A 26064-nucleotide genomic window follows, 5' to 3' on the forward strand; every position below is an offset into this window, starting at 1 on the left:
GCGGGGGCACAGCCGGCCTCGGCCCAGCGACACCGCAGCCCTCGGGGCCGCAAGCAGGACGCGGTCGCAGCCCCACCGTGCCGGAGCCCCGTCTCACCCCACTGTGAACGCCGCCGCAGGCTGCGGAAACGGGAAGCCCCCGGAGCCGGAAGGCTGCGCCGAGGCGGCAGCGGGGCTCGGACTCGCCCCGAACGTGAACACTCCCGACGGGCTGGTGCTCGTGAAGTTGAAATTGGTGGTGCTGCCGCTGCCGAACTGGAAAACCGAACCTGCGGTAGTTAAAGCGGAAAAACTTCACGACGGGCAAGAGGGCAGTTTTTCTAGTGAGGACTCTGACCTTTACGTACAAAAACGGGGGAAGGATTAAGCTCTCTTATAATCATTTAATATAAAGAAAGTTAAAACGAAGAATTTTCTCCACTGACACACGCAACATACTTAAAAATAACACCCTTGGACAAGTGACCCAACTTACCCGTGACCGAGGAGGAAAGGGCAGAAGAGACTTCCGGTTCAAGAGAGTGGAATCAACACACACATTTAGCGCTAACTTCAAAAATTATGTTAAAATAATAGTAAAGGGGTTTTTACAAAGCTGGGGGAAAGAGGAGACGACAACAACAAAATGGAGACGCTGGGAAGCTGACTGGAACCAAGTACTAAGCTAGCAGCAGGGAAAGCAGAGACGCAGTTCCATTTACACTCAACATACCCAAAGGCTTGGGTGCCAGGGCCCTCTGGAAGGGAGAATGAAGGTGTGACTATAAAAAAAAAAAAAAAAAAGAGGAGGAGGAGGAGGATGGGAGAGTATCTGTGTAAGAAGCAGGCACCCAGATCACTCCCTCCCCAGTACCAAACAAGATGATAATTCTCTACCCCAACAGAACAGAACGTCAGTCTCTGGAGGGGTCTCTGAACTAGGGGATCACACACAAAGGCAAGGGCATCCTATCAAAACTAGAAGGATTAAAAGTAAGTTGTCGGCTCCCAGAGCATGGGCAATCAGAAGTAGGAGCACCCTCCAGGCACGACGGGAATGGGAACAACCTCTGGGGAACCTGACCTTCTAGAAGGAAACACCTACTGATACTAACATCCGTGTCCTCCCAAGTAAGCAGGCCCGTCAGACAAACCTACAGTGAGATTCAAGATCTATGAGCCTATCCATGCACAAAGAATTATCAAGTGGTACTTAGGTGTCCCATGCTCATAAAATTATGAGTTGAATAGGAAAAAATATTTGCAAACCATATATCTGATAAAGAGCTGATATCCAAAATATATTAAATTAACTTCTACAACTTGATAGTCAAAAAAACCAAATAACCTGATTTAAAAATGGACAAAGGACTTGACCAGACATTTCTCCAAAGATGAACAGCCAACAGACACATGAAAGGATGCTCAACATCACTCATCGGGGACATGCAAATCAGAACCACAATGAGGTGCCACCTCACACCTGTGAGAAGGGCTAAAAATCAAAAAGACAAGAGATAACAGGTCGGCGAGCACGTGAAGAAAAGGAACCCTGCGCTCTGTTGGTGGGAATGCAAACTGGTACAACTGGAAAACAGTATGGAGGTGCCTCAAAAAAATTAAAAATAGAAATACCCTATGATCCAGCAATCCCATTCTAGGTATTTCTCCAAAAGATTTGAAATCAGGATCTCGAAGAGATATCTGGACTCTCGAGTTCACCGCAGCATTATTTATAACAGCCAAGATGTGGACACAACCTAAATGTCCACTGACAGATGAAGAGATGAAAACAACGTATATCACACACAATGGAATACTATTCAGCCTTTAAAAAAAATATGCAAAAACATGAATGAATCTGGAGGACATCATGCTATAAGTGGACAAATACTGCAGGATTTCTCTTATATGAGAAACCTAAAATAGCCAAACCATAGAAGCGGAGAGAAGAAGGGTGGCTGGTGTGTGTGTGTGTGTGTGTGTGTGTGTGTGTGTGAGAGAGAGAGAGAGAGAGAGAGAGAGAGAGGAACGGAGAGGTGCTCTTCCACGGGTGTGAAGTGCAGTTACACGAGATGAGGGAGGGCTAGCACTCAGCAGTACAACAGGGCGCCTGTAGTTAACACCACTGTATTATACACTTAATTTGCTGAAAGGATGGATCTCATGTTAATTCTTATAATTTAAAAAAAAAAAAACAACTGTGAGTAGATAGCCAAGAAGCACCAAACATTTGAGGAAAGTATTTCATAAGAAACACCAAGACCCAAACAATAATAGAGAAAAGCAATTTGCAGAAAATGGACTAGAACAATAGCTTAAAGGGGAAAAAACGAAAACCCACACCTCATCATTAATATCCTCAAGAGATCAACAGGTAACAATTCTGAAACAAGAACAGAAGAATATAAAAAGGACACATCCGCAGAACAAAAAAGAACATTTAAAATTAGCAAAAGTAAAATCTTGACCAAGGGGAAGTAAAAGATAAATGTAAGAAATCTTCCCAGAAAGGACAAAAAGGAAAAAAGAACAGAAGTTAAAGAGTGAGGCACAAAAATCGTCAAAGTATTTCCAGGAAGTTCCCAAGAATGGACGTTCACAAAAGGACAGACTAAATTCCTCACTGTCAGTGGGTAAAAATGGATCCAGATCAAGGACCATCCTCCTGGTAAGTCAGAACACTGGAGGCAAAAGAAAAGATCCAGTGAGATTCCAGAAAGAAGAAATGGGTCCAAAAGCAAAGTTCAAGAAAGACTTCCAGAGCAACTTGGAGGGAGCCAAAAGTCCAGCATGGAGAAATGCTTTCAAAACTATGAAAATTATTCCCAATCTAAATCTGTATTCAACCGAAATCTTACCAAACACAGGCACAGAATAAAGATACTTCCAGAAATGTAAGGTTTCAAAATTTTCTTCCCTAAGGACTTAAGAAACCACTAGAAGATCTGCTCTATCAAAACAAAAGAATAAGAAAGAACAAGACACTGACATCATCCAGGAAAGAGAGGAAGCTAAGCAATCCCAAGAGAATGGTAAAAAGTGGTACCAAGACCACAGTTAAATAGCAGGCCTAGAAAGCCTGGTAAAAGGAACAGGTCAGATGATTCTGTGAAAAATTTCCTTCAAGATACTAAATAACAAGCAGCCGATGTATTTGAAAATATTGAGAAGCGACCTCTAAGAAAGGGAGAAGAGCTAAAGTTATAACTAATGATAGGTACAAAGAAATTATTAACAGAGGGATCACTGGTGCTGGAGAAAACAGAATTCTGTATAGAAAAGAAAAGCACTCTATACCACACAGCATCTGCATCCTGGAAACACTCATCTGAGCACACAACGGCCACTCGAGGAGGAGGAGAGAGAGGAGGAGGGAAATGGCACTTGTGTGAAAAGCTACACTCTGCAATTCACGTGCTGAGAAGAATCAATAAATCCTGATTAAAATGGTTAACATACGTCCCAGCAGAAATTCTGCTCCCTGTACTGACAAAGTACTAATATCCAGAATATATAAAAATATTCCTACACATCAGTAAGCAAAAGTGAAACCACCAAACAAAAAAATGGCCAAAAAAAAATCCTTATAGAAACAATTCACAGAAAATGAAATCCAGCAGAATCCAAATATGAGAATCCTCGTACAACGTAGTAAGATGTGAATGGGCACAATCCATCAGGACAAGCTTGCATTATTTTCCAAAGTATAAGATAGGCATGCACACCTTTTAATTTGGCAAGCCCTCTCCTGGGTATATACCCTAGAAAAATATGCATGTGTGCCCCAAGGCACATAACACAAGAATGAGCAGAGGTGCATTTCCTTTTTTTTTTTTTTAATTTTATTTATTTGACAGAGACACAGTGAGAGAGGGAACACAAGCAGGGGAAGTGGGAGAGGGAGAAGCAGGCTTCCTGCGGAGCAGGGAGCTCGATGCAGGGCTCGATCCCAGGACCCTGGGATCAGGACCTGAGCCGAAGGCAGACGGCTCGACAACTGAGCCACCCAGGCGCCCCGCAGAGGTGCATTTCCTAATTGCTAAAAACAACTCCAACACATTCATCAACAGTATATGGATAAATTGTGCTATGTTCATAAACTGATTTACTCTACAGCAGTGAAAATGAACAAACAGTATGCAATACCATGGAGGAACTTTACAAATAAGAGTGAAAGATGCAAGAATCAAGAGACTGAATACAGTGAGATTTCCATTTATAAAGAGTTAAAAATAAGGCAAAATGATACTTTGTAGAGCTTCACATATCAGCAGTTAACTTTAAATAAAACCCCAGGAAAGAGATCACCATAAAAGCCAGGACACATTAGAGCAAGGAAAGAGAGGCAAATGAGCAAACAGGGAGCAGGAGGGGCTGCTGGTGGTGGGCTAGCCACACGTCTGCTCCACCACCACACTGCTCATTTCTGTCCCATGCTTTTCTATAGGAAGTCATATTTTACAGTTAGAAAAGTACACATCCTACAGTTTTGAGGAAGTATATCCTCATAGTACAATGTGATTAGCCATATTAAACACACACACACACACACACACACACGAATGTTCGTTTAAATATGCAAGTCAAGCATCATCAAACAAAGTGTCCTGGGCGCCTGGGCAGTTTTGGCCCAGGAGAGAACTGGAGTGGGGGCATAACCTCCTGAAGTAAATCCAGTCACAACGAAGATTAGAAAATGCGGCTGAGGGCGCCTGGGTGGCTCAGTTGGTTAAGCGACTGCCTTCGGCTCAGGTCATGATCCTGGAGTCCCGGGATCGAGTCCCACATCGGGCTCCCTGCTCAACGGGGGGTCTGCTTCTCCCTCTGACTCTCTTCCCTCTTGTGCTGTCTCTCATTCTGTCTCTCAAATAAATAAATAAAATCTTTAAAAAAAAAGAAAATGTGGCTGAAATCTAGGCTGGAGTGCTCCAAAACTCAAATGGGGAGAAATGGGACTGAATCGATGCTGCACCTCAAAGAGTAAGAAATAACTACATGTTAATCGCATGCTTTAATGCCTTAATGTGCTTCACTGTATGAAAGTTGGGAATGTTGTTTCTAGGGAAGTCCAAGCATGTACTTTTCTATTCCAAGTACAAGAGACATTTAAAGAAATAAGACAGGGGGCACCTGGGTGGCTCAGTCAGTTAAGCCTCTGCCCTGGGCTCAGGGATGGAGCCCCGGGTCAGACTCCCTGCTCAGCGGGAAGTCTGCTTCTCCCTCTCCCTCTGCCGCTCCCCCTGCTTGTGTGCGCGCTCTCTCTCTCAAATATACAAAATCTTAAAGAAATAATAAAATAAAAAATAAATAAGACATAGGCATGGTTTTAAAATTCAGAAACATGCTATCTGCAGACAAGCAGACGCTAGGTACAGACACCAGGCGACCTGCAGACAAGCAGACCCTGGGTACAGAGCAGGGCACACTCACCGGAACTCGGAGCTGCCGCGGAGCCAAACGCAGACTGCCTGGGCTGCGGTCCGAACGCAGGAGGCTGGCTGCTGCTTGACACAGTCCCAAAGGTAGGCGGTGCAGGCTGAGAAGCCGCAGAAAACAGCGCTGCTGCCGAGGACAGAGCTCCAAAGCCCGGGGGATTAGGCTGGCTGGCACCTTGACTCTGTCCAAATGTCGGAGTTTGGTTAACCCCAAATGCTGGACTGGCAGATGGTGCTGAAGGCCCAGTGCCAAATACAAAGGAGGATCCTAGAGGCCCAGAGAAACACTGATGTCACTTAATAGCTACCATGAGATAATCCTCAAGAAACATCTATAAACTCAGCAGCAAACTTCAAGCTTCTTTTCGGACACTTACCTTGCTGAACAGATCCCATCAAGGCAAGGTCTGAATATTAAGAATATAATTCTCTCCATTATTTAGTGAAACCATATGGAATTCACATCAACAAAATGGTCTATTAGCAAGAGTCCCCACCTTCGCAGCGAGATTTTTTTCAGGTAGAGGGACTGATCTAAGAAGACACACGATCTCTCATCAGATGATCTACCACACAGCAGAGACCAGCTAGTGTTGTCCTCATGTACATGCTACGTACTGGGGACGCGTGTCAAATGAAACACTCCCCAGTTTCTGGTTAACAACCTAACATCTCAAAAAGAACACTTGGAAAAACTAAAGATGACACTGAGACTAGAGAAATTCCTCCCAAGAGTTAATTATATTAAACCGAACCCAATATACACGATTCCACGCAGTGAACGGTTACAACATCCTCGGTAAAGCCGGCCTAGTGGCGCCGGGCCGTTCTCTGGTCACCTGCTACGTCACCTGCAGAGAGAGGCCAGACTTCCAGCCCGTCCAGCTAGCACACGCACGCTTTTCCTTTGTCACCGTACCTGCAGAGCTGGATGTGGTCGTAGCTCCGAAGCTGAAGCCGGAGGCCGCGGTGCTGTTGCTGCCGGCTCCCGGCCCAAAGACGAACGGGGTGACGGCCGCGCTCGACGTGGTCGCTGGTTTGCTCTCTGGAGAAAACAGCAAAGACTGAGGCGCGCCCGATTCGGCCGAGTTCCCGAAGGCAGAGCTGGCCCCGGGGTTGCTGGCCTGTCCGAACACAAAGGCGGGCCCGGGCGCGCTGGAGGCGGCGGGGCTTCGGAACACGGCCCCCGCGGCGGCCGGCGCGCTGCCCGTGGGAGCGCCGCTGCTCAGGAAGGCGAACGCCGGCTTCGCTGCCCCTGGATCTGCAGACACGAACGACGGGACACACAAGACCTCTGAGCGCAAGCAACCACACAGCACTCTCTGCTACGCTGCAGTCTAGTCATGCGTGAGAACACAGAATCCTCACATCTTGTTAAATACATTCATTCAGCACACGGACGTGTTCTATCACATTTTGATGTGAGCCAATATATCCGTCTTTTCTTTTATGGCATCTTAGATCAGGCAACTTTCAGCATTCAGATTAATAAGAATAAAAAGTATCCCTCAATCCCACACATCAAACTGGAGCTACGTCTGGATAACTGTTCAGATAGCGGGAGACCGCTCGCCTCTCGAGTTTGCGACCGACGTCAGCAGGGTCCTAGTCCCCCCGACTGCATCACTGGCTGCCCAGTGCAGCCTCCACGCACTCATGTGCAACTCCACGCTTAGGACATGGTAAACTTCCACATCCATGTGCATCTGTTCCCTCTACAGTTACTGTTCCTAGACTGTTGAATTACCGTGGCTTCGCAGTTCAGTCTGACGTTAGCGGAGCAAACCTGTTTGTGTGCCTGCCCCTCCCTGCAAAACTGCTGGGGCATTTGCCCTTCCAGGTGCATTTTAAAATGAGCTTAGCTTGTCACACCCCACAAAAGTTCCTCTCGAAACGGAAACGGAGGCTTCCAGCTCTGGAAGGCATCAGTCACAGGACAAAAGGCCCGGCCCTGGGAAGACCGTCTGCAGGGCCGTCCTGGCGCCATGCGGGGACAGAGGGAGCAACCCCGGTAGCAGGCCCAGCGGGTCACATGCAGCCGCGCGATCGCTACGCTGCACGCCTGAAACTAGTGATGGGTGTGTCAACCACACTCAACTAGACACAAACCCGAGACGATGCTGGGGGCGCTGGGAGGGAGAACACGCTCACTCAGGAACAGGTATGAAAGAGGTCATTTGTCCAGCTATTTCTTGCTGATTTAGAGGAAAGCTACTGGTTTTTATACGGTGAGCCTGAAACCACCCACCTTCCTGAAGACATTTTTTTTTTTTTTTAACCATCCCAATGTCGTCTCAGTTCCAATACTGTCTCTAGACAGGCTGCTCGCGGTCTGGTATGGGCATGAGTTTGATTTACAGAAAGTGGAGCACGCTGGCTCACTTTCAAGTTGGTTAACGGGAGGTTAAGAGTGTCTGTTTCAATGGAAAGAGTATAGTGATACCATGATTACATTTGATTAGACCCAAACTTATTTTTTATTCCTTTCCAAATCGTATATAATTTAGTATTTATTTTCTTATTTGGAGGGTGTTTTGAATGTCCAGACAACGGACAAAAAAACATCCACTGAATTCCATTCTTTTTTTTTTTTTCAGGTTAATTTTTCATTTCGTGTTTCCAGTGTATTATTTTGAAGTATTCATGGGTGTTCTATTTGTTTGCCTGTCTGAAAACATCTCTATTTTGAATTCAGCTGGATATAAAATTGTAGGATCAAGACCATTTTCACTTTGAGGACACTGCTCTACTGTTTCAAGCACAAATTCAAAGTCTGATGGCAACCAGCTTTCTCTCTCTGAAAGCATTCAGGATTTTGGCTTTGGTGCCCTAAAATCTCACTGGTCTTTGCCAGTGAGTAGGCCATTTCCATTTTTAAGGCCAGGGTCTTTCTCTGCACGTCGGAAATGGTCTTCTGTCACCACTCTGACATTTCGTCCATCCTGCTCTCATCTGCTACGCGCCCCTCCTGCGATGGCACTCGTGAGCTACAGGACTCCGTCTCCCTGCACTTTTGCACCGGGCTCTGGGAAATCCCAGTTCACCAATCTATGTTTTTTCTGCTCCTCAACCCACATAATGATTTTATTTCACCAACCACATTTTTAAGTTTTTTAAATGCTTTCATTTTTCCTTCAGGATATTAGTTTTCATAATTGCCTCTGTTTCAGGGACTAGTTATATTTGTTGTCTATGCTCCTTAAATGCCTGATGATGACTGGTTAGCTCTACTTGTGAATGAAGGCCTGTACATAAAGACTGAGTTAGAAAATATTTCATGAGCTTACGAAGGCAGGCCTATTCTGAATAGTATGCCAATTCCAATTGTAAGAGCTCAAACAGAAGGGAGAAGCATGGACAGATGTGCAACCCTGTGGGCTTGCCATCAGAGCTGTTGAAAACACCGTCACCTCACGGGGGTTTGGAGCAGTGAAAACTGAAAATCCTATGTCCTTTCCAGAGAGTTGTTACAGGTCTCTCTCAACTCTGTTCAGTGTAAACCATTCCCTGACCTGCTGCATTTGTCCACAGATCGGAGACGCCTTGTTTAAAAAAAAAAAAAAAAGTTTTAATACTTACCAGCCGTAGTATTGGTTGGAGTTCCAAACGTGAAAGTGGCTTTTGTTGGCTGTTCCGATTCCTTCTCAGATGGTTTTGCCATACTGAAACTAAAGGTGGACTTTGAAGAACTCTCATCTTTGGTTTGCTCTGAATTTCCAAAGGAAAACACTGATTGACACTTTGGCTCTTCATTGTCAGCTTTCTTCCCAAACACTAGAGAAGTAGAAGTGACCGGCTCTTGCTGTTTCTCTTCTGTCCTTCCCAACACAAAGAATGAGGCAGATGGCAGAGGGGCGGGTTCTATGCTGCCAAAAGTGAATCCTCCTTTGGCGGCAGGCATTTCTTCTTTTTTGGCTTCTGACGTCTTACATGTGAAAGGAGCCACTGAAACACTCTTGGTTTCTAGGGCTCCAAAGCTGAAGCTGCTCTTGTTCTCAGAGGTCACTGCGGTGTTAGTAGCAGCAGATGTGGGGTTAATAACACCGGTACCAAAGCTGAAGCCTGCAGATGAAGATTTAGGTAGTTCCTCTTTCTTCTCTTGCTGCCCAAGATTAGACACCCCAAACTGAAATGGAGCTAACGAAGCTGTAGTACTTAAACCCGAAGGAAGTCCAAACTTAAAATCATTATCATTCTTACTGTCTTTTTTAGCTTCTTCAGGTTTAGACTCAGACGAAACTCCAAATTTAAAATCTCCTATTGGTTTAGGAAATTTAAAGCCTTCACTCATGGAGTTTGGAGACTCAGAATCTGAAGACACTCCTATTTTGAAGCCTCCCTGATCTCCAAACTTAAAATTTCCAGTGCTCGTTAAAGTCTGAGAAGGCCCCGAAGAGGATGATGGGATACCAAATTTGAAGGATGAGGCTGCGGGGTTCGAAGACGAGGAAGATGTGCCAAAGCCTTCAAAACATAAAAGACACCATACAAAGACACTGAATTAATGTTATCCTCTCAAACAAAATGTACCCCTGAAGAACAAAGAGACAAAGGAATAACTCTGGAGGGGCGCCTGGGTGGCTCAGTCGGTGAAGCATCTACCTTCTTGGCTCAGATCATGATCCTGGGGTCCTGGGATCAAGCCCTGCATCAGGCTCCCTGATTAGCAGGGAGCCTGCTTCTCCCTCTCCCTGCCGCGCCCCCTGCTTGTGCTCTCTCTCTCTCTAATAAAACCTAAAAAGGAATAACTCTGGAAAGCCTACTTTGAAGAGCGTTAGCCACGTCTGTGACCGTGAAGTAGCAGCCCAGCGTTCGGCAGGAGCACTCCACCTCACTCCTTCCAACTACCCTCACATGCCGTTTTCGGTCCGTGACACTGGCAGAGATCAAGCAAACCTCATAAAGCAGTGTTGGTGAGGAGTCTAGGACTAACAGATACTTTATACATGACACATAGGTGTGTAAATTAGCACACAATTTGTGGAAGGCAACTGTCAGTATTTACTAAAAATCACAAACACATGTATCCTTTGACCCAGCAATTCTACAGCTAAGTCTTTTTTTTTTAATTTTTTTTAATTTAATTTAATTTTTTTTTTTAAAGAAAAGCAGATGGCCACAGGTAGTCATTTGGATGCATCTGGAGTCTTGCAAGTTTGACTACCCTCCGTTCTCCTACGAATGGACCTTGAGAGTTTGTCTGGAGGTTCTAGCAGGGGAGCGCAGCTACTCGTACACCCCTGACCAGAGAAGGGCCCTCCTCTGCCTGGGAAGGTCGTCCTCTTCGACCAGAGCACGCAGCTTCGGGAGGGACATACGTGGAGCCGTGAGCAAGGAAGGGGACACCCGCCTGGCCAGCCAGATCAGGGTAATCTGCCCTGGTGACCAGTGGGGTGAAGAGAGGTCGCAGCCAGATCGCCCTCACACCCTAAGTCTTTATTTTACTGTAAAGTAAAATAAAATAAAAAAACTTTAAAGATAAACTCACAGACAAGCAAAATGCCATATGCAATCCCAGGCAGCTGTAAACGAAGAACAAAGATGTGTCCAAGCTAGCCACGGTAAAATCAAGGGGGCAAAAAGGCAGTAGGATATACAACATTTTCTAATAAAATAGAGGGAAACAAGAATATACAGGTAAGAGTATATTTGCTTATCATGTTCATAAAAAAAGCTCTATTCTAAGTTCTAAGAAACTAACCACAGTTCTTCCCTCTGGTGGGGGAAGAAGGATGGAAAATGAACCAATGGGGACAAGAGATAGGACTTTTCACTATGAATCCTGTCATAATTAGAGTTTGAAATCTTGTGAATAAAGTTCATTATCAAACACTAAAAAAAAAATCTTTAGCATCAAAGTACCAGAGGAACTGTGTGAGCAGAAGCAGTACTTAAAAAGACAAACAATACTATGTTGACAAGATCAAAGTCTTGGTTTCATAATGCTTTTCTGTAGCTGAGTAAACTAGAAATGAACAGGCATCACTGGAGTGCTGAGATATTTATCCTTTACCCTGCTTACCCACGTATAAAGACAAATGACAGCCACGCTTTAAAAGCCCTCTTACCTTCAAATTTCCCCCCTTTAATGATGACCCATTCCTTTCTTTCCCTAAGAAACGTAACTGAAAAATTATCAGAATCGCAGGAGCAAGCAGTATTCTGCATGGTCTGTAAATACCTTAAGTGATATTAGACAGAAAGCTAAAACTGAAGGGGCTAAAGACAATGATTAACTCATTATCACCTCTGCCTCAAAGGCTCAGATTTGAAGGTATGGTGATTGTAGCACAACAGGGAGAGAACACGGAAAAAGGATCACAAGGTTAACAGCTACACAATGACCTCAAGTGGACTGGAAAGTAGTGATCTAAGACACCCAAATGCAGTGTTTGGGGTTTTATTTATTTATTTATTTAATCTATTTGAGAGAGAGACCAAGCACGAGCACCTGGAGGGGCAGAGAGGCAGAGAGAGAGAGAGACGGAGGGAGGGAGAATCTCAAGCAAACTCCATGTTGAGTGCGGAGCCCAACATGGGGCTAGATCTCACCACCCTGAGCGAAACCAAGCGTCACTCAACCGACTGAGCCACCCAGGCACCCCAAATGCAGTGTTTTTCAAACCAGTTGTGTCCCTTTAGCCATGTAATTAATTTAGTGGGTTGCAACCAGCATTTTTCTTCTAAAATGAAAAAGAACAGAAATAGGGTAACTTAAACATACTAAAGTATTGGTTTGTGATACTTTTTGTTCAATCATATAGACAAATACCCTGTGCATGTGATAGGTCACAATGCAAAAGTTTACTGATTGGTTTCCAGTCAAAAGAGTCTGAAAGCCACTAGTCTAAGACATGGTTACAAGCTGATAAAGCTCGGCATTCTTTCTTTAGTGCCCTCACGGTCTCACCTTTGAGACCTCCTCCCTTACCGATTAAAATCTTTCTCACCTCTCCCTGACTGTTCCTTCAGATCTAAAATTTCTGCTCTTTCCCAGCTTGATCAACCTTTTGACTGAAATGTTCCTCATATGAAATACTAAGTCATAAAGGACTATGAAGACTTGAAAAATCTGGCCTCCAGCGACAGTTTAGCAAAAATTGTTTTTAGAGATTCTTCCTTTGTATTTACGAAACAAAATTATTAAGAGAGTTCTTTTTCTGGGACATTCTCTGGGAAAGCAAAGCCCAAATCTAGCTTACTTACAATAAGGCTCTCAGGGCGTAATTTCCCAGTCAGATTAAGAGTCAGGAAATTCATCTAGATGCCAAACGTTTGTTAACAGTTAGAAACAAGTATCTGCAACTCTCTCAGACTCAACACAAGATAGAATAGTCCCTTGCCAGCTGCAGGAAGAAAAAAAAAAAAAAAACCTCACTGCTGACCAGGAAATCACCCATCTTTACAGTAACTCAGATGTGAGCTAACAGTGTCCAGAACGAGATCTCATTTTACGTGAATTTTCAATAGAGAACGAACAATTTAAAAACTGAAGCTGTTTGCGAATATTTCACTTTAAAATGGCAGTACGAGGAGGCGCTGCCCCGACGCCTTACCTTTAAACTCAGATTCCGTGCCTGGCTTGGCGCTTTCGCACGCCACACATTTGGTAGCATCTGCTTTATTCTGTACCAGGCACACGTCACAGTCCCAGCTGCCCTCGGGTTTCTTGAACTTGTCTAACCCCAGGCAGCTTCCAGAAGACAGAGAGGCGGGGACAGTGCTGCTACCTGAGGCAGGTACCGAACTTCCTAAAAAACAGCAAGGAAAACACATACAAATTCTAATTCACATTATGTCAATATCTTAAGGCATCACTAAGTCTAAACGTTCAATTAGTGTTTCCTATTAAGACAGATAAAGTGCCAGAAATATCAACTTTACACTGTTAAAAACAGTATAGACAGCTCAGATTTCTTTTAATCTTACAAACAAGCAGCTCACACTCACCTTGCCTAGTGATGAGCTCTCTCTTAACCCGAAGTTTGAATAATCATGGTTTAAAAAAAAAAAAACACATGCTCAGAAATCAGAGACTAAAAGACTAAAATGTTCTTAAGAATCTTTATCAAATCTCTTCAAACAGGACAGCATTTTAAAATCCAAGATATAAATTGTAGGCAATATCCTAACACATAAAATACATAGCCACAGACCACGTTAATTGCAAGATTTCAAAGCCCAGCTCTGCCTTTGAAATGATCATTTTTGCACAAAAGTTCATGGCAGTGGTTAACAGACATTTATTAAGTACCATAATATACCATGGTTCTAAGGACGTAAAGATGAATAAAATGCTGCTTAACTTCTAGAAGTGCTAACGGTCTAAAAAGGGGAAAGTAAAACATAAATGCATAGTCACACCATCACCAAGATGGAAAGTGATAAATGAGAATAGAACGAAGAGCTGACCGTGGGGCAGGAGAAGAACGGATTCACAGAGGTGCCATTTAAATCTGCCAAGTTTGTGGGGAGCAGAGGGGGCACGGGAAGGACGGCTCCACGAAGCCGTCACGAAGTAAGTGTGTGACGAGGGGAGCCATTCATTCCGGCATCCCCACCCGTTGTCCACCTGTTGCCTCTCCCAGCCACCTGGTGTCTGTTCTACCGTTAGGTTCTCCTCCATCTTGCCAAGAAAACTGCTCCCCGAGGCTCCATCTTCGGTCCACTGTCCTCACAAGTCTCACCACCAACAAAACCGCTTCCTCTGCGCTTTCCTCCCCAGCCGGCCAGCGTGGCTACATGCCTCCTCCTCCCTCACATGTTCTCCTAGCGGTGTCGTTCCCTCTTTCTGAGCCTCCTACTGCTACCCCGTGTCAAGCGGCCCTCGGCTCTTGCTGGATTAAGTCTTCTTCCTGAGACCTCCGCTCTTGTTCCCCGAAGTCCATTCTTCTAAGAAACAACCAGTGCCACATAGTTTTGGGTTTTCCTCTCTGGTTCCTCCTTTACAAGATTAATTGTTCCAAAGTTTCATTCCTGCCACTCCCTGAAGTTAACAGAGCTCAGTTTTAGGCCATCTCCTCTATTCCCACGACTCCCTCACTTTACGTCACCGCTCCTCCCATGCCTTATTTGAAAACTATAGCCTACTGATGCCCAAATTTGTATTTCCAGCCCAGAGCGCCCATTATAGGATATCCAAAGGCCTCGCATGTATGTGTCAACTTCCCAGCTTCAAATCCACAGGGCGTCAACTGTACATTATTCAACATCCTGATTTGACTCCATTAGTATCCGTAGCCATTACCTTTGCCCACAGTACTACTGATACAATTTCCTCATGTGTCCTCTCGTCTCCCTTCAACTTTTGCTGTCTTCAAATCTACCCTCCAAAAAGCCACCAAGCAATTTGTCAAACATACAAATTGTACTGTATCACTCCTCTGCTTAAAATGATGGTTCATCATTGACAGGATGAAGTCGGATTTCTTTAATAAACGTATGAGCTTCCTTTATGTGTGGCTAACAATTTACTTCCTAACTTTTCTTCTCCTAATCAACTCAGAATTAATTCTAGTTTCTTGTACGATCAAAAACTTGCCTTTTTTGGGGGTGGGTGGGCGGAGGAGGAATGCCAGATGGAAAAAGAAAAGTTATTTCAGAATGAAGATTCTGAAATCTTATTCTTGTGGAGATGTCCAGTAAGAACTAGGAATATGGCTCACCCCTTGTGTTCAGACATAGAGTATACACTAACAAATCAAGAACTTTCCGTTGCAGACCTAAAACTACATATCCATGAATAATGCAATAAAAAAGGAAGTATAATTCCCAGGGTATTCATAAAAGGTTTTATTTAGCACCCATGTTACCATATATCTATACCAAATAATTCTGTAATATTATTACAAAAACAGCAAAGAGTCATTTCCAGTTGTGAATCTCAGTAACTTTTTCAAATTTGAACAGAGAAACAGGAAAAACTCAAACCTGACTCCATTTTTCTCACTGCCAGATTAGAATTTTTCCATTAATGATTCAGTAATTTACTATCATGGCAGTATCTCCGGCAGAGAGCGCATAGGCATCACCATTAATATTCGGCCACAGCCTTTTCATAAAGCAGTATTGTCTACCCCTTAGTGAAACCTTTTCTGGAAATGACCATGTGCCATCCTCATTTCTAAGAGGAAAAGAGACGAAGTGGTATTTCGTTCTGGAGAACAGTTTGAGAAAGACTGTCCCTTCTAAGATCTTTCAGCATCTGTAGTAGTCAACTTTGAAAACGATCATGAAGAGCAAGAAGTTTCTGATAAAAATGTATGTAAAGAAAGAGGTACAAGTATATATTGGCTGTTTAATGCACTGCCTCAGGTAACCTGGAGATCCAGTCCCAGGCAAGTCATTTTACCTCAAGACGGCTTAGAAAAATTAAGATGTATGAGGAAATGCTCATCCTGCCACATTACATTGAGGTGGTTCTTAGTAGACAATAAATTTAAATGTCCTACTAAAATAATGAACAAAATTTTCCCAAAGAGCCATACACGTACCTGGTTTCTCAGACACACAGGACACACATTTACTGTCTTCTCCATTATTAAAAACACAGCACACTGGACACTCCCAAGATCCCACGGGCCTTTTAAACTGATCTGCAAACCCTAAGGCGGCCGTGGTCACAGTGCAGGTGGCAGATGAAGCAGCCACAGTCACAGCGCTCTCTGAAGCTGCAGGCAACGTAAGGACTCGCTTAACACCAGTCCCAGGCTTCGGGGTTTCACAAGCCACGCATTTTATCACCTCGGGTTTATTCTGCACTAAGCAGGTATCACAATCCCAAGTGCCTACTGCTGGTTTAAATTTGTCTCCGAAACCTGTCCCTGACACGGGAAGAGTTGATTTGTCACTTTTACTTGGTACTCCAATTCCAGTTTGTTTAGCAGTCTCTTTTGGTGGCAGTTTTGTTGCTTGACAGGCTATGCACTTGCTGTCTGTAACTTTGTTCTGGAGTAGACAAGTATCACACTGCCACGATGGTCTGGCTTTTAAACTTTCCCCAAACCCGATGCCACTAGAAGAAAAGCTACTTATTGCTGGTCTTGTATAAACAACTGGGCTTGTGGTAGTAGGCTGAGCAGCAAGAGAATCTGCCTTTGGTGACGTGAAACCTATAATGAGGGAAAGAGGAGAGTGTAAGCAAAAAAAAAGTAAGGAAAGCTTTCTAATCAGAACATGAACTGATATGCTATTACTGGGAGAACACATACTTACACACATTTATGCAGTTACTAAAATCCAATGTGGACTACTTAAAAATAGAGTTTTGGGTTTTTTTTACCTAAGCAATATTTATTAATCACATAATTAATAAGTGACACTTTGGTCCTAGTTAAAATTCTACAAAAGAGGTTTTGTTTATAGTACATTACCGTCTTCCTCTAGGAATTTCTACTTACTGTAATTCAACCACTATCTAATTTGAGGCTTTAACTGGTAGTAATTTACCGACATACACCACTGTCATCAGTGTTTGCCACACTCTGCCTCGCCGCAACCCCAATGTACAGTATATTCATAGCCTTCCTCCCTCAACTATTTTTGCTTTCAGGTGTTCCCTTGGCTAAGCCAAATGTCTTCAACATCTATAATCTTTCAATTTTGTCCAGTTATAATCCACTATTGTGGTATCCTCTACTTTCAGTAAAAATCAGCAGAGCTGCATAGGTATGCATATTGGACAGATATCCCTCCCAAAGTATAGTGGAGTTGTAAGGACTGGTTTTAATTATACAAAGCACATACAGAACTTTAAAATGGTAATGGTTCAATGAGAAATATGATGAAAAATTCCAATAGAGATGAACCAAACCATCTGGTAAGGCCTAGAAATACAGAAAGGAAGACCCAGTCTACCCTAGTGGAGGATGAGCTCATGCTACTCAAAGATGCCCATGGAACGTTACCAAACCCTAATTCAAACAAATTGCCTCAAGTAGTTCTCCAATATAATCACAGAACCTTTCACATTGTAAATATACCTTTTTTGTAACCACTAAAGGTATACTTAAGACAATTAAGGTATTCACACAGAATCATGGAGTAACAGGAGTTGAAAAAAGTCTCTGTACTACCAAAACTGCTGTCATTGAATTCAATCGATTCACTCCAACTTTACTCATGGGAATGACCTTCCAATCCTTTACTTTGGACCAATTAACCTTTGTTTTACATATACGAACAAACTCAGTGACCTGTTTTTCCAGCTTTTAACACAAAAGGAAAATAAAATTGGAGGGTAAGAAGATACAGAAGACTGTATTTAGAGATTTTCTAGGGCTACAATTAATCCAACCTCGAGCTAGTTTTAGCAAAAAGGCAAAACCCACATACTTCAGTTACTCCCACTGGTCTAAAATGTACTATCTTTTTAATGATTAATTTGAGTCACTAAGTTTGGTGCAATTTTAACAGTAACCATCTTAAGGTGTTACAGATTTCTTTTCCTTCCCCTTTCGCAGGTTTTCCTAATTTTCCTCAAAAGAAGATAGGACTCCTCCAAATTCTTGCTATTTAAAGAAAACTGAACGGGAGGAGGCCTGGGCATCATGAATGCAGAGTACAACTTAAATGAAGATCGACTGCAGGAATACGATGCCTCTGTACGACTCAGTTAATTCTAGCCCAGGCGCTCTGGAGCTCTGTCCCAAGTGTGCCAAATCGTCTAAGTTACTGGGACTCCTGGAGGCAGTATACTCATCTCTAAAATGAGAAAGCCGGACCAAAGAAACCTAATCCTCCTAAATCTTGTTGTAGAAGCCAACCTTATCTGGAAATTCTTACTCAATTAGACATGAACATGTCTATCTGCTCAATAAATCTAAATTCTCTCTGAGCAACCATATCACCTTATAAACACTTTACATTCCTATAGCAGACCTCACAATCGCAGTTGTAGCTGTCCTGATTTTCAAACTGAAAACTTACTATTTGTGTACTTCTAGTCACTGCCTTCAAGTTATTTCTATGAGCTCTCAAATCTTGTTTCAAGCGAGCACTGTCCCTTGCATATACCTATGTTAGAAAGCAAATGTTTTCTTTCTTTCATTGCCCAGTTCTTTCTGAGAACAAAGCAGTTCAACATTCTCATAGAGAAAGATATGTCCAAGTATATCATCAGGTTTCTTTACATTTTTTTTCCCCCAAATTGGCCTGTCTCTACTAAAAAGCAATTCATTTTCTCCTTCTACACTTTCCTCTTTTTCTCCTGCTATACTTGCCTCTTAAGAGATTTCGTATTAGGACAGTCCTTGAATTCCAAAGAAGGAGAGTTTCTAAGATATTTACTCCAAAAGAATTACATATGACAATGTCTATTTTCAAGTCAATTCCCTATCAAACTAGCCATAATTTTTTAAAAACCTAAAGTATACCACAGACGATATTAAAATAGGACCACGAATTTGTAATTAAGATTTTAGAGTATTTTCAAAGGCAGCTGTTATCTTACCGGGGCTTTTGAGAACATCTAGGACACTTCCTTCTTTCAGGGTTTTTGCAGGTCTAAAAGGGCCCTCACAATCTTCATCTGGCTTCTTCTTACAGCTTGTACTATTCACTGCACTGATATCTTGAGCTGCAATTTTTTTTAATTGTAAAAGACATTATGCCAAGAAAAATCATTGGATGGAGTTAAATGTATTAAAAGATCTTTCAAAGCCAATTTGGACCAACGTCTAAAATATCACGAAAAAGTCACTGTAATTCAAAGATAATGAACAAATTTACTTAAAAGTACAGGGTTAACCATTATAAGAAAGTAGAGATACTATTTCCCATTCTGTACACTGTACATTTTTCTCCCCCAAAGGACAAAAAGTATAAACTATTAATTGTTACCCAATGAATTAACTGGTAATTAAGAAAATCAAACTGAAACACTAGAGAGGAGATGGCAACTGAAGCTCACAAACTGCATGAAATGTGTTTCTGATTACACAACAATTTACAATATTGATCAAAAACACCTTAACAATAAATTCCCAACTGAGCCAGTTACTTCATTTCTAGAAATTCATCCTATGATTGAAAGTATCCCTCAGTTTTCAGATGCCTGGATGGCTCAGTTGGTTAAGCGTCTGCCTTCAGCTCAGGTCATGATCCCAGGGTCCTGGGATCGAGTCCCACATCGGGCTCCTGGCTCCGCGGGGAGTCTGCTTCTCCCTCTGCCTCTTCCCTCTGCTCATGCTCTCCCTCTCTCTCTCAAATAAATAAAATCTTAAAAAAAAAAAAAGTATCCTTCAGTTTTCATACTGAAAACCTGGATGACAGATGCTCACTAAGGGACTGACAACATCAATCACAGAATCCATGCTGTGCAGCCACAAAAATCATCCTTAAATGCAGTTACAGGTAAAGACTTTAGACTAAGTCCAGAAGATTTTGAATAATACATCAAAAGAGTAATGGTGGCTGCTAGTGATGACTGACTTTTATTTATTGCTTCTTCTTTTTAGGTTTCCTAAACTTTCCAAGATAAACATATCCTTATACTTAAAATAAGAAATCTGTATTTTCAGTATGATAACAGCTGTGTGGGTCCATTTCTAAACAAGAAGGTTTTTACAGATGAAGTAAATTCAAGACAACCTAATAGGTGTGTTTCTGTGCATGGGAGAGGAAGGCGGAATGAGAGAAAGGGAAATAAAATTGGTCATAAAATGCTAAGCATTGGGGCACCTGGGTGGCTCAGTGGTTAAGAGTCTGCCTTCGGCTCAGGTCATGATCCCAGAGTCCTGGGATCAAGCCCTGCCATCAGGCTCCCTGCTCCGCGGGAAGCCTGCTTCTCCCTCTCCCACTGCCCCTGCTTGTGTTCCCTCTCTCGCTATGTCTCTCTGTCAAATAAGTAAATAAAATCTTTAAAAAAAAAATAAAATAAAATGCTAAGCATTGAAGCTGGGTAAAGAGTACATGGGAATTCAGTCTACTACTTCTGAAAATGTTTGAAATTTTCCATAATAAAATATAAATAACCAGGTTTTTCTGGAGTGTTTGCCAATTTAAAAGGAGTGGGTCAAGTAGTTTCAAAAACTCCTATCTAGCCCCACACCTCATGTCATAAACAAAAATTAACCCAAAATGGATCAACGATCTAAAATGTGAGAACTGGGGCGTCTGGGTGGCTCAGTCGTTAAGCGTCTGCCTTCAGCTCAGGTCATGATCCCAGGGTCCTGGGATCGAGCCCCGCATCGGGCTCTCTGTTCAGTGGGAAGCCTGCTTCTCCCTCTCCCACTCCCCCCTGCTGTGTTCCCTCTCTCGCCGTGTCTCTGTCCAATAAATAAATAAAATCTTTAAAAAAATTTAAAAAAAAAGTAAAACGTGAGAACTAAAACCATAAAACTCTTAGAAAACCGAGGAGGTATATTTTCATGACCATGGATTTGGCAATGAATTCTTAGATATGACATCAAAAGCGTAAGCGAAGAAAAAAAATTGAACACTACCACATTAAAAACCTTTGTGAATCTAAGGACATTATCAAAAAAGCAAAGACACTCTACTGAATGGGAGAAATTATCTGCAAATCATATATCTGATAACGATCTAGTATCCAGACTATATAAAAATGCTTACATCTCAGCAACAGAAAGATAAACCAACTTAAAAATGGGCAAAGGACTTGAATAGACATTTCTCCCAAGAAGATAAAGGACCAAGAAGCACATGAAAATATGCTTGACACCATTAGTCATTAGAGAAATGCGAATCAAAACCACAACGGAAGGATCACTTCATACCCACTAAGATGGCTATAAACAAAAAATGAAAAATAAGCATGGTGAGAATGTGGAGAAATTAGAATCCTCATACACTGCTAGTGGGAGTGTGAAAGGAGTCAGAGGCTGAGAAAAACAGCTTTGTGGTTCCTCAAAAAATTACACATAGAACTACCATTTGACCATTTGTAGGTATATATCCCAGAGCACTGAAACTAGTATTCGAACAAATACATGTACATGAATATTCATACCAGCACTATGCACAACAGCAAAAAGCTGCAAACAGCCCAAATGTCCGTCAATGGATGAACAGAAAAACGACCGCATATCCATACAATGGAATATCATTCAGCCATAAAAAGAGTGAAGTACTGAGGCACCTAGCTGGCTCAGTCGGTAGAGCACGGGACTCTTAAACTCAAGATCATGAGTTTAAGCCCCATGCTGGGCATGGAGCCTACTTAAAATAAGAAACAAATAGTAAATTTTTAAAGAATAAATAAAGAAAAAAAAGGGAGTGAAGTACTGATACATACTGTAACATGCACGAACCTTGAAAACAGAAGTAAAAGAAGCTAGATACAAAAAGTCACATTGTATGATTCCAGAATAGGTACATGCACAGAAACAAAACACTGACTGGTGGTTGCCAGGACCTGGGGGAGGAGAAATGCGGAAGGACTGTTTAGCAGGGACTCGTCTCCTCTGCAGGAAGGGGGACAGAACTGTTCTGGAACTAAACAGACTGCGGCGGCTGTACAGCACAGTGAGCACTAAACACCACGGAGTGTGTTCCCTTTGAAATGATTTGTTTTGCCTTACATCAATTTCATCTCGGTAACAAAAATATACAAGAAACAAAACACTGTGCCCACCTCTTATAATAACTGTGTCAAAACAAAACATGTGGGACACCTGGGTGGCTCAGTCGGTGAAGCGTCTGCCTTTGGCTCAGGTCCTGATCCCAGGGTCCTGGGTCGAGCCACGCATCGGGCTCCCTGCTCAGAGGGGAACCTGCTTCTTTCTCTCCTCCCTACTTGTGCTCTCTGCCGCTCTCTCTCTCTCTCTCAAATAAATAAATAAAATCTTTAAAAAAAAAAAAAGCAAAATAAAACATACTTGTAGCACTTTGTCATGGTCTACCTCCTTTAGAATCAAAACTGAGGGGTGCCTGGGTGGCTCAGTCGTTAAGCGTCTGCCTTCGGCTCAGGTCATGATCCCAGGGTCCTGGGATCAAGCCCCGCATCGGGCTCTCTGCTCAGCGGGAAGCCTGCTTCTCCCTCTCCCACTCCCCCTGCTTGTGTTCCCTCTCTCTCTGTGTCTCTCTCTGTCAAATAAATAAAAATCTTTAAAAAAAAAAAAAAAAGAATCAAAACTGACATGCTTTTAGTAACTTAAGGTAAATTTTAAAGATACCCTGCAGTGTACTCAAATTGATGGAAAAAGAAGATAATGGAAAAATTAGCTCCTGCCACCAAGTAATTAATCATGACTTACACATTTTCAATCAGCTTCTTAACGACAGAAGTGGTGAGAATCATTCTCACAATTCTATGTATGCCACTCCTAAAAAATGCCTTAAAAATCTGGATAATATCCACAGATGTGATGAACACAAAAGTTGTTTTAACAAATTACTGCTCATCCAGTTACCATTAGTAATGCATTAATAAAAACTGGGAAGGATTTTCATGCCTTTCTTCATAACCAGGCATGAAAATGGTAATTGGCAGAAGTTTATTCCTCTATGAATTCATAGTAACATTAAAGAAAAAAATCTTGTGATAAAAAGTACACCTGAAACGTGCTTGTTACTTCTTTCTCTTACATAAGGCTGTTTTAATCAATAACAAACAGGACCACAAACATACCAAATTCTTATTTTGTGCCACTCTCATAGTCTATGCTCTTATCTTCTGGCTCAACCAAAGCTAGAACATCTAGCTTCTATGTCCTAGCTCTCTGGTTTTTGTTGTTATTTTTTACTCTATCCTTTGAGGGAGGTTCTAGCTTTTTTTTTTGGTGGGGGGGGGTTGTGGTTTGTTTGTTTGTTTTTTTAATTCCAACACTGATAAAAAAAAAAAAAAAAAAAAACTGAGATAGTCAAACACTTCTGGATAGGGCAAAAGAACTTAACTGATATCTCAGCCTATAAAACCCCACTCCCACCCACACCCCCCACCTCAATGGACATTGCTGTCAATCCATGATACCCAGGTCACCCCATTTAAAATCACTCAATGTCTTCCTACTACATTCAGATTAAAATCCAATTCTTTAGTGCAACATTCAAGAATTTTTAGAATTTAAAGCTACTTTTTATCTTCATGACAAATTACCTACAGATTTCAAAGAATATCATGCTTTTTTCTCTAATTCCTATACCCTTGCATTTGCTGTTTATCTTTTGAGTAAAATGCCCTTGCTCAAAAATCCTTGACCTGAGTAACTTAGCCCAGATGATTCTCCACTTCCTAAACAGCAAACACTTGAAAGAAAACCACCACTATCAGAACAAAATGCTAGGATTTCATTATCTGATGACTCATTTCTTTCCCTCAATTACACCCATTCCTTGAGTTCAGAAATTATGTATCACTATCGGCAGAGGCCCTTACACATAAAAATGTTTGTGAACTGAACACTAAACCTAGAGATGGAGTGCACTGCAATTATAACTTCACCTCAAGAATAATGTAGACAACCCTTCAATTTCTTATGAGATTTCATTTATAATAAACTGTCACCTTATTTTAATTAAACAAAGACGACGGATGTATGTGCTGCCATGACTATCCCTGTCATAATCAAATTGTAACATTTCCATTTAGTGAGCTAAGTATTTCTGAGTACACAGACTAAAAATACTGTCAAGGGTTGATATTAGCTCCTATTTGCTTTTTAGAGCTAATTTCATTCAAATAAGAGCATTTACAAGAATTGCTAAAGATTAAAGAATGTGAAATACTAATCTAATGTAATGCAACTATTTTTATGTGAAAACTTGTGAGAAATCTTCACTTACCTGAACTACTACTTGTAGTTGGCTCTGAAATACTACTACAGCCAGGAAGTTCTGCTGTTTTGGCAACAGGCACACTGAATGTAAATCCAATCTGCAAAGAAAAAAAATGTATCCTTTAAGAGTCTATTTAGTTTTAAATGAATATCAAATAGCTTTTTCCTATTCCAAGTAAAAAAAAAAAAATACACTGAATTTCATGTATTCCAGGTTTTCATATTTTATAATCTCTAAAATTGATGCTTCTTAGAATGAATGGTATGTCCTATCAAACAGCATTTTACATTTCTTAGGCACTTTTTCATTCAAAGCCGTACATAAAATAATTACGTGCTCCTAAAGCTCATTTCTGGATTTCTAAATACCACTTTCTAATAAAAAGTATGACACTTTATGGACAACGGGCAGGTTTCAGGCATGCAGGAGGGAAATTACAAAATGATCTGGAATATCCATCTGTGACAGAAAACAAGAGCACAGTGAAAAAGAGAAGGCAACATGTAAAATTGATATACAAGCCAAAGATGCATGGGATAATGTTAACATTAACCTTATTCTCCCCAAAATATTTAACTATAAAGAAACAAATACATTCTCTGAGGCATAAAAACCCAACACGTCTCCAGATTAAAGGCAATTCAGGAAACATGTTAACCAAATGCAATGCCATTTAGTTGATTAGGTCTTGATCTTAACTGGATGTAGGCCCAAGAGAAACAAAATAGTAATTAAAGGACAGTCTAGGGCAATGGGGAAATCTGAATATGGCCTACATTATTATTATATCATGTTAAATTTCACGGATATGATAACTGTACTGCAGGTATGCAGAGGAATGTCCTTTTTCTTAGGGGACATATGGATGTAAGGGTATCAAGAGATTTGTATCTTAACTTTCAAATGGTCATGAGAAAATATATATGCTTATATGTATATATAGGTAGTGGAAAATAAACAGGTGTTCACTCATTCAAGTTTTCTGTACACTGAAATTTTTTTAAGTTGAAAGAAAAACAATGCTATTTCTTACCACCAATGACATCTTGGTTTTGATAAAAAATAAATCTGAAACATTCCTTGCTTGCTACTTACAGATGATGGAGGTAGTACATCTGCCTCAGTAGATTTTACAATCGGAGATGAAAATCGAAACATGGGGCTGCCAGTGCTGTTTGGAGAGGTCATTTGTACCTGGTTTTCCAAATTATTACAATATTAAAAACTTTTTAGAGAAAGAAATTGACAATAAAACAGACCTTAATTTAAGCAAATTAATCATTTCAAAGAAGCCAAACACAATTTCCTTTTAGATTTAAAAATCACTTGTTAAGGGGCGCCTGGCTGGCTCAGTCAGTTGAGCATGTGACACCTGATCTTGGGGTTTTAAGTCCAGGCCCACGTTGGGCATAGAGATTACTTAAAAATAAAATCTTTAAAAAATAAATAAATAAAAATAAAGATCAATTGCTAAATTGTAAACTTCTGAAAAATAAACTGTAAACTGCCATAAAATCTGGCTTCTCCTTGGGAGAGGAGTATACTCTATCTCAGAGGTGAGTATCTGTCTAAAGGAGAAACATACCATCTATAAGAATACATTCAGAAAAAGTAAAAGCCAGGGTGAAAGCATAAAACAGGAGCAGTTAATCCTACCTGAGAAATAAAAACAATAACCCCATTCTCACCCAAAAAAAAGCATCTTAATCAGAAACAATGTTTGGAAACAAACTTACAATCATCAGTCTCTAAGGCACTGAATCAGAATTAAAGAGCACTCCATTATAATGTACCCCTTTATAATGTACATTTAAAAAAGGAAAACACCGTTTCCATTTTTTCTCTTCTTTTTCTGAGTTATTAATTCCCATAGTGGGAACTTATCACTGCTTTCAACAGAGTATTAGAT

The 26064-nt window shown here is 41.6% G+C and overlaps 1 protein-coding gene across 5 annotated transcripts in view; it reads right to left on the minus strand.

The window, feature by feature from the left end:
• The window catches only part of NUP153 (nucleoporin 153), an 81781-nt gene that overhangs the window by 1881 nt on the left and 53836 nt on the right, over positions 1-26064 (minus strand). For 4 of the 5 annotated variants that reach the window (XM_032424654.1, XM_032424655.1, XM_032424657.1 and 1 more), the window contains 9 exons: positions 25251-25349; positions 24162-24252; positions 18868-18993; positions 15911-16528; positions 12974-13168; positions 8997-9881; positions 6337-6678; positions 5413-5685; positions 98-269 (listed from right to left, as the gene is read on the minus strand). In XM_032424654.1, coding sequence (XP_032280545.1) covers positions 98-269; positions 5413-5685; positions 6337-6678; positions 8997-9881; positions 12974-13168; positions 15911-16528; positions 18868-18993; positions 24162-24252; positions 25251-25349 — 2801 coding nt within the window. The remainder of the gene's footprint in view (positions 1-97; positions 270-5412; positions 5686-6336; positions 6679-8996; positions 9882-12973; positions 13169-15910; positions 16529-18867; positions 18994-24161; positions 24253-25250; positions 25350-26064) is intronic. The other variant, XM_032424658.1, reaches the window with a different exon arrangement.

This window comes from Phoca vitulina, unplaced genomic scaffold (genome assembly GCF_004348235.1).
Source record: "Phoca vitulina isolate PV1807 unplaced genomic scaffold, GSC_HSeal_1.0 scaffold31, whole genome shotgun sequence".
NCBI lineage: Eukaryota > Metazoa > Chordata > Mammalia > Carnivora > Phocidae > Phoca > Phoca vitulina.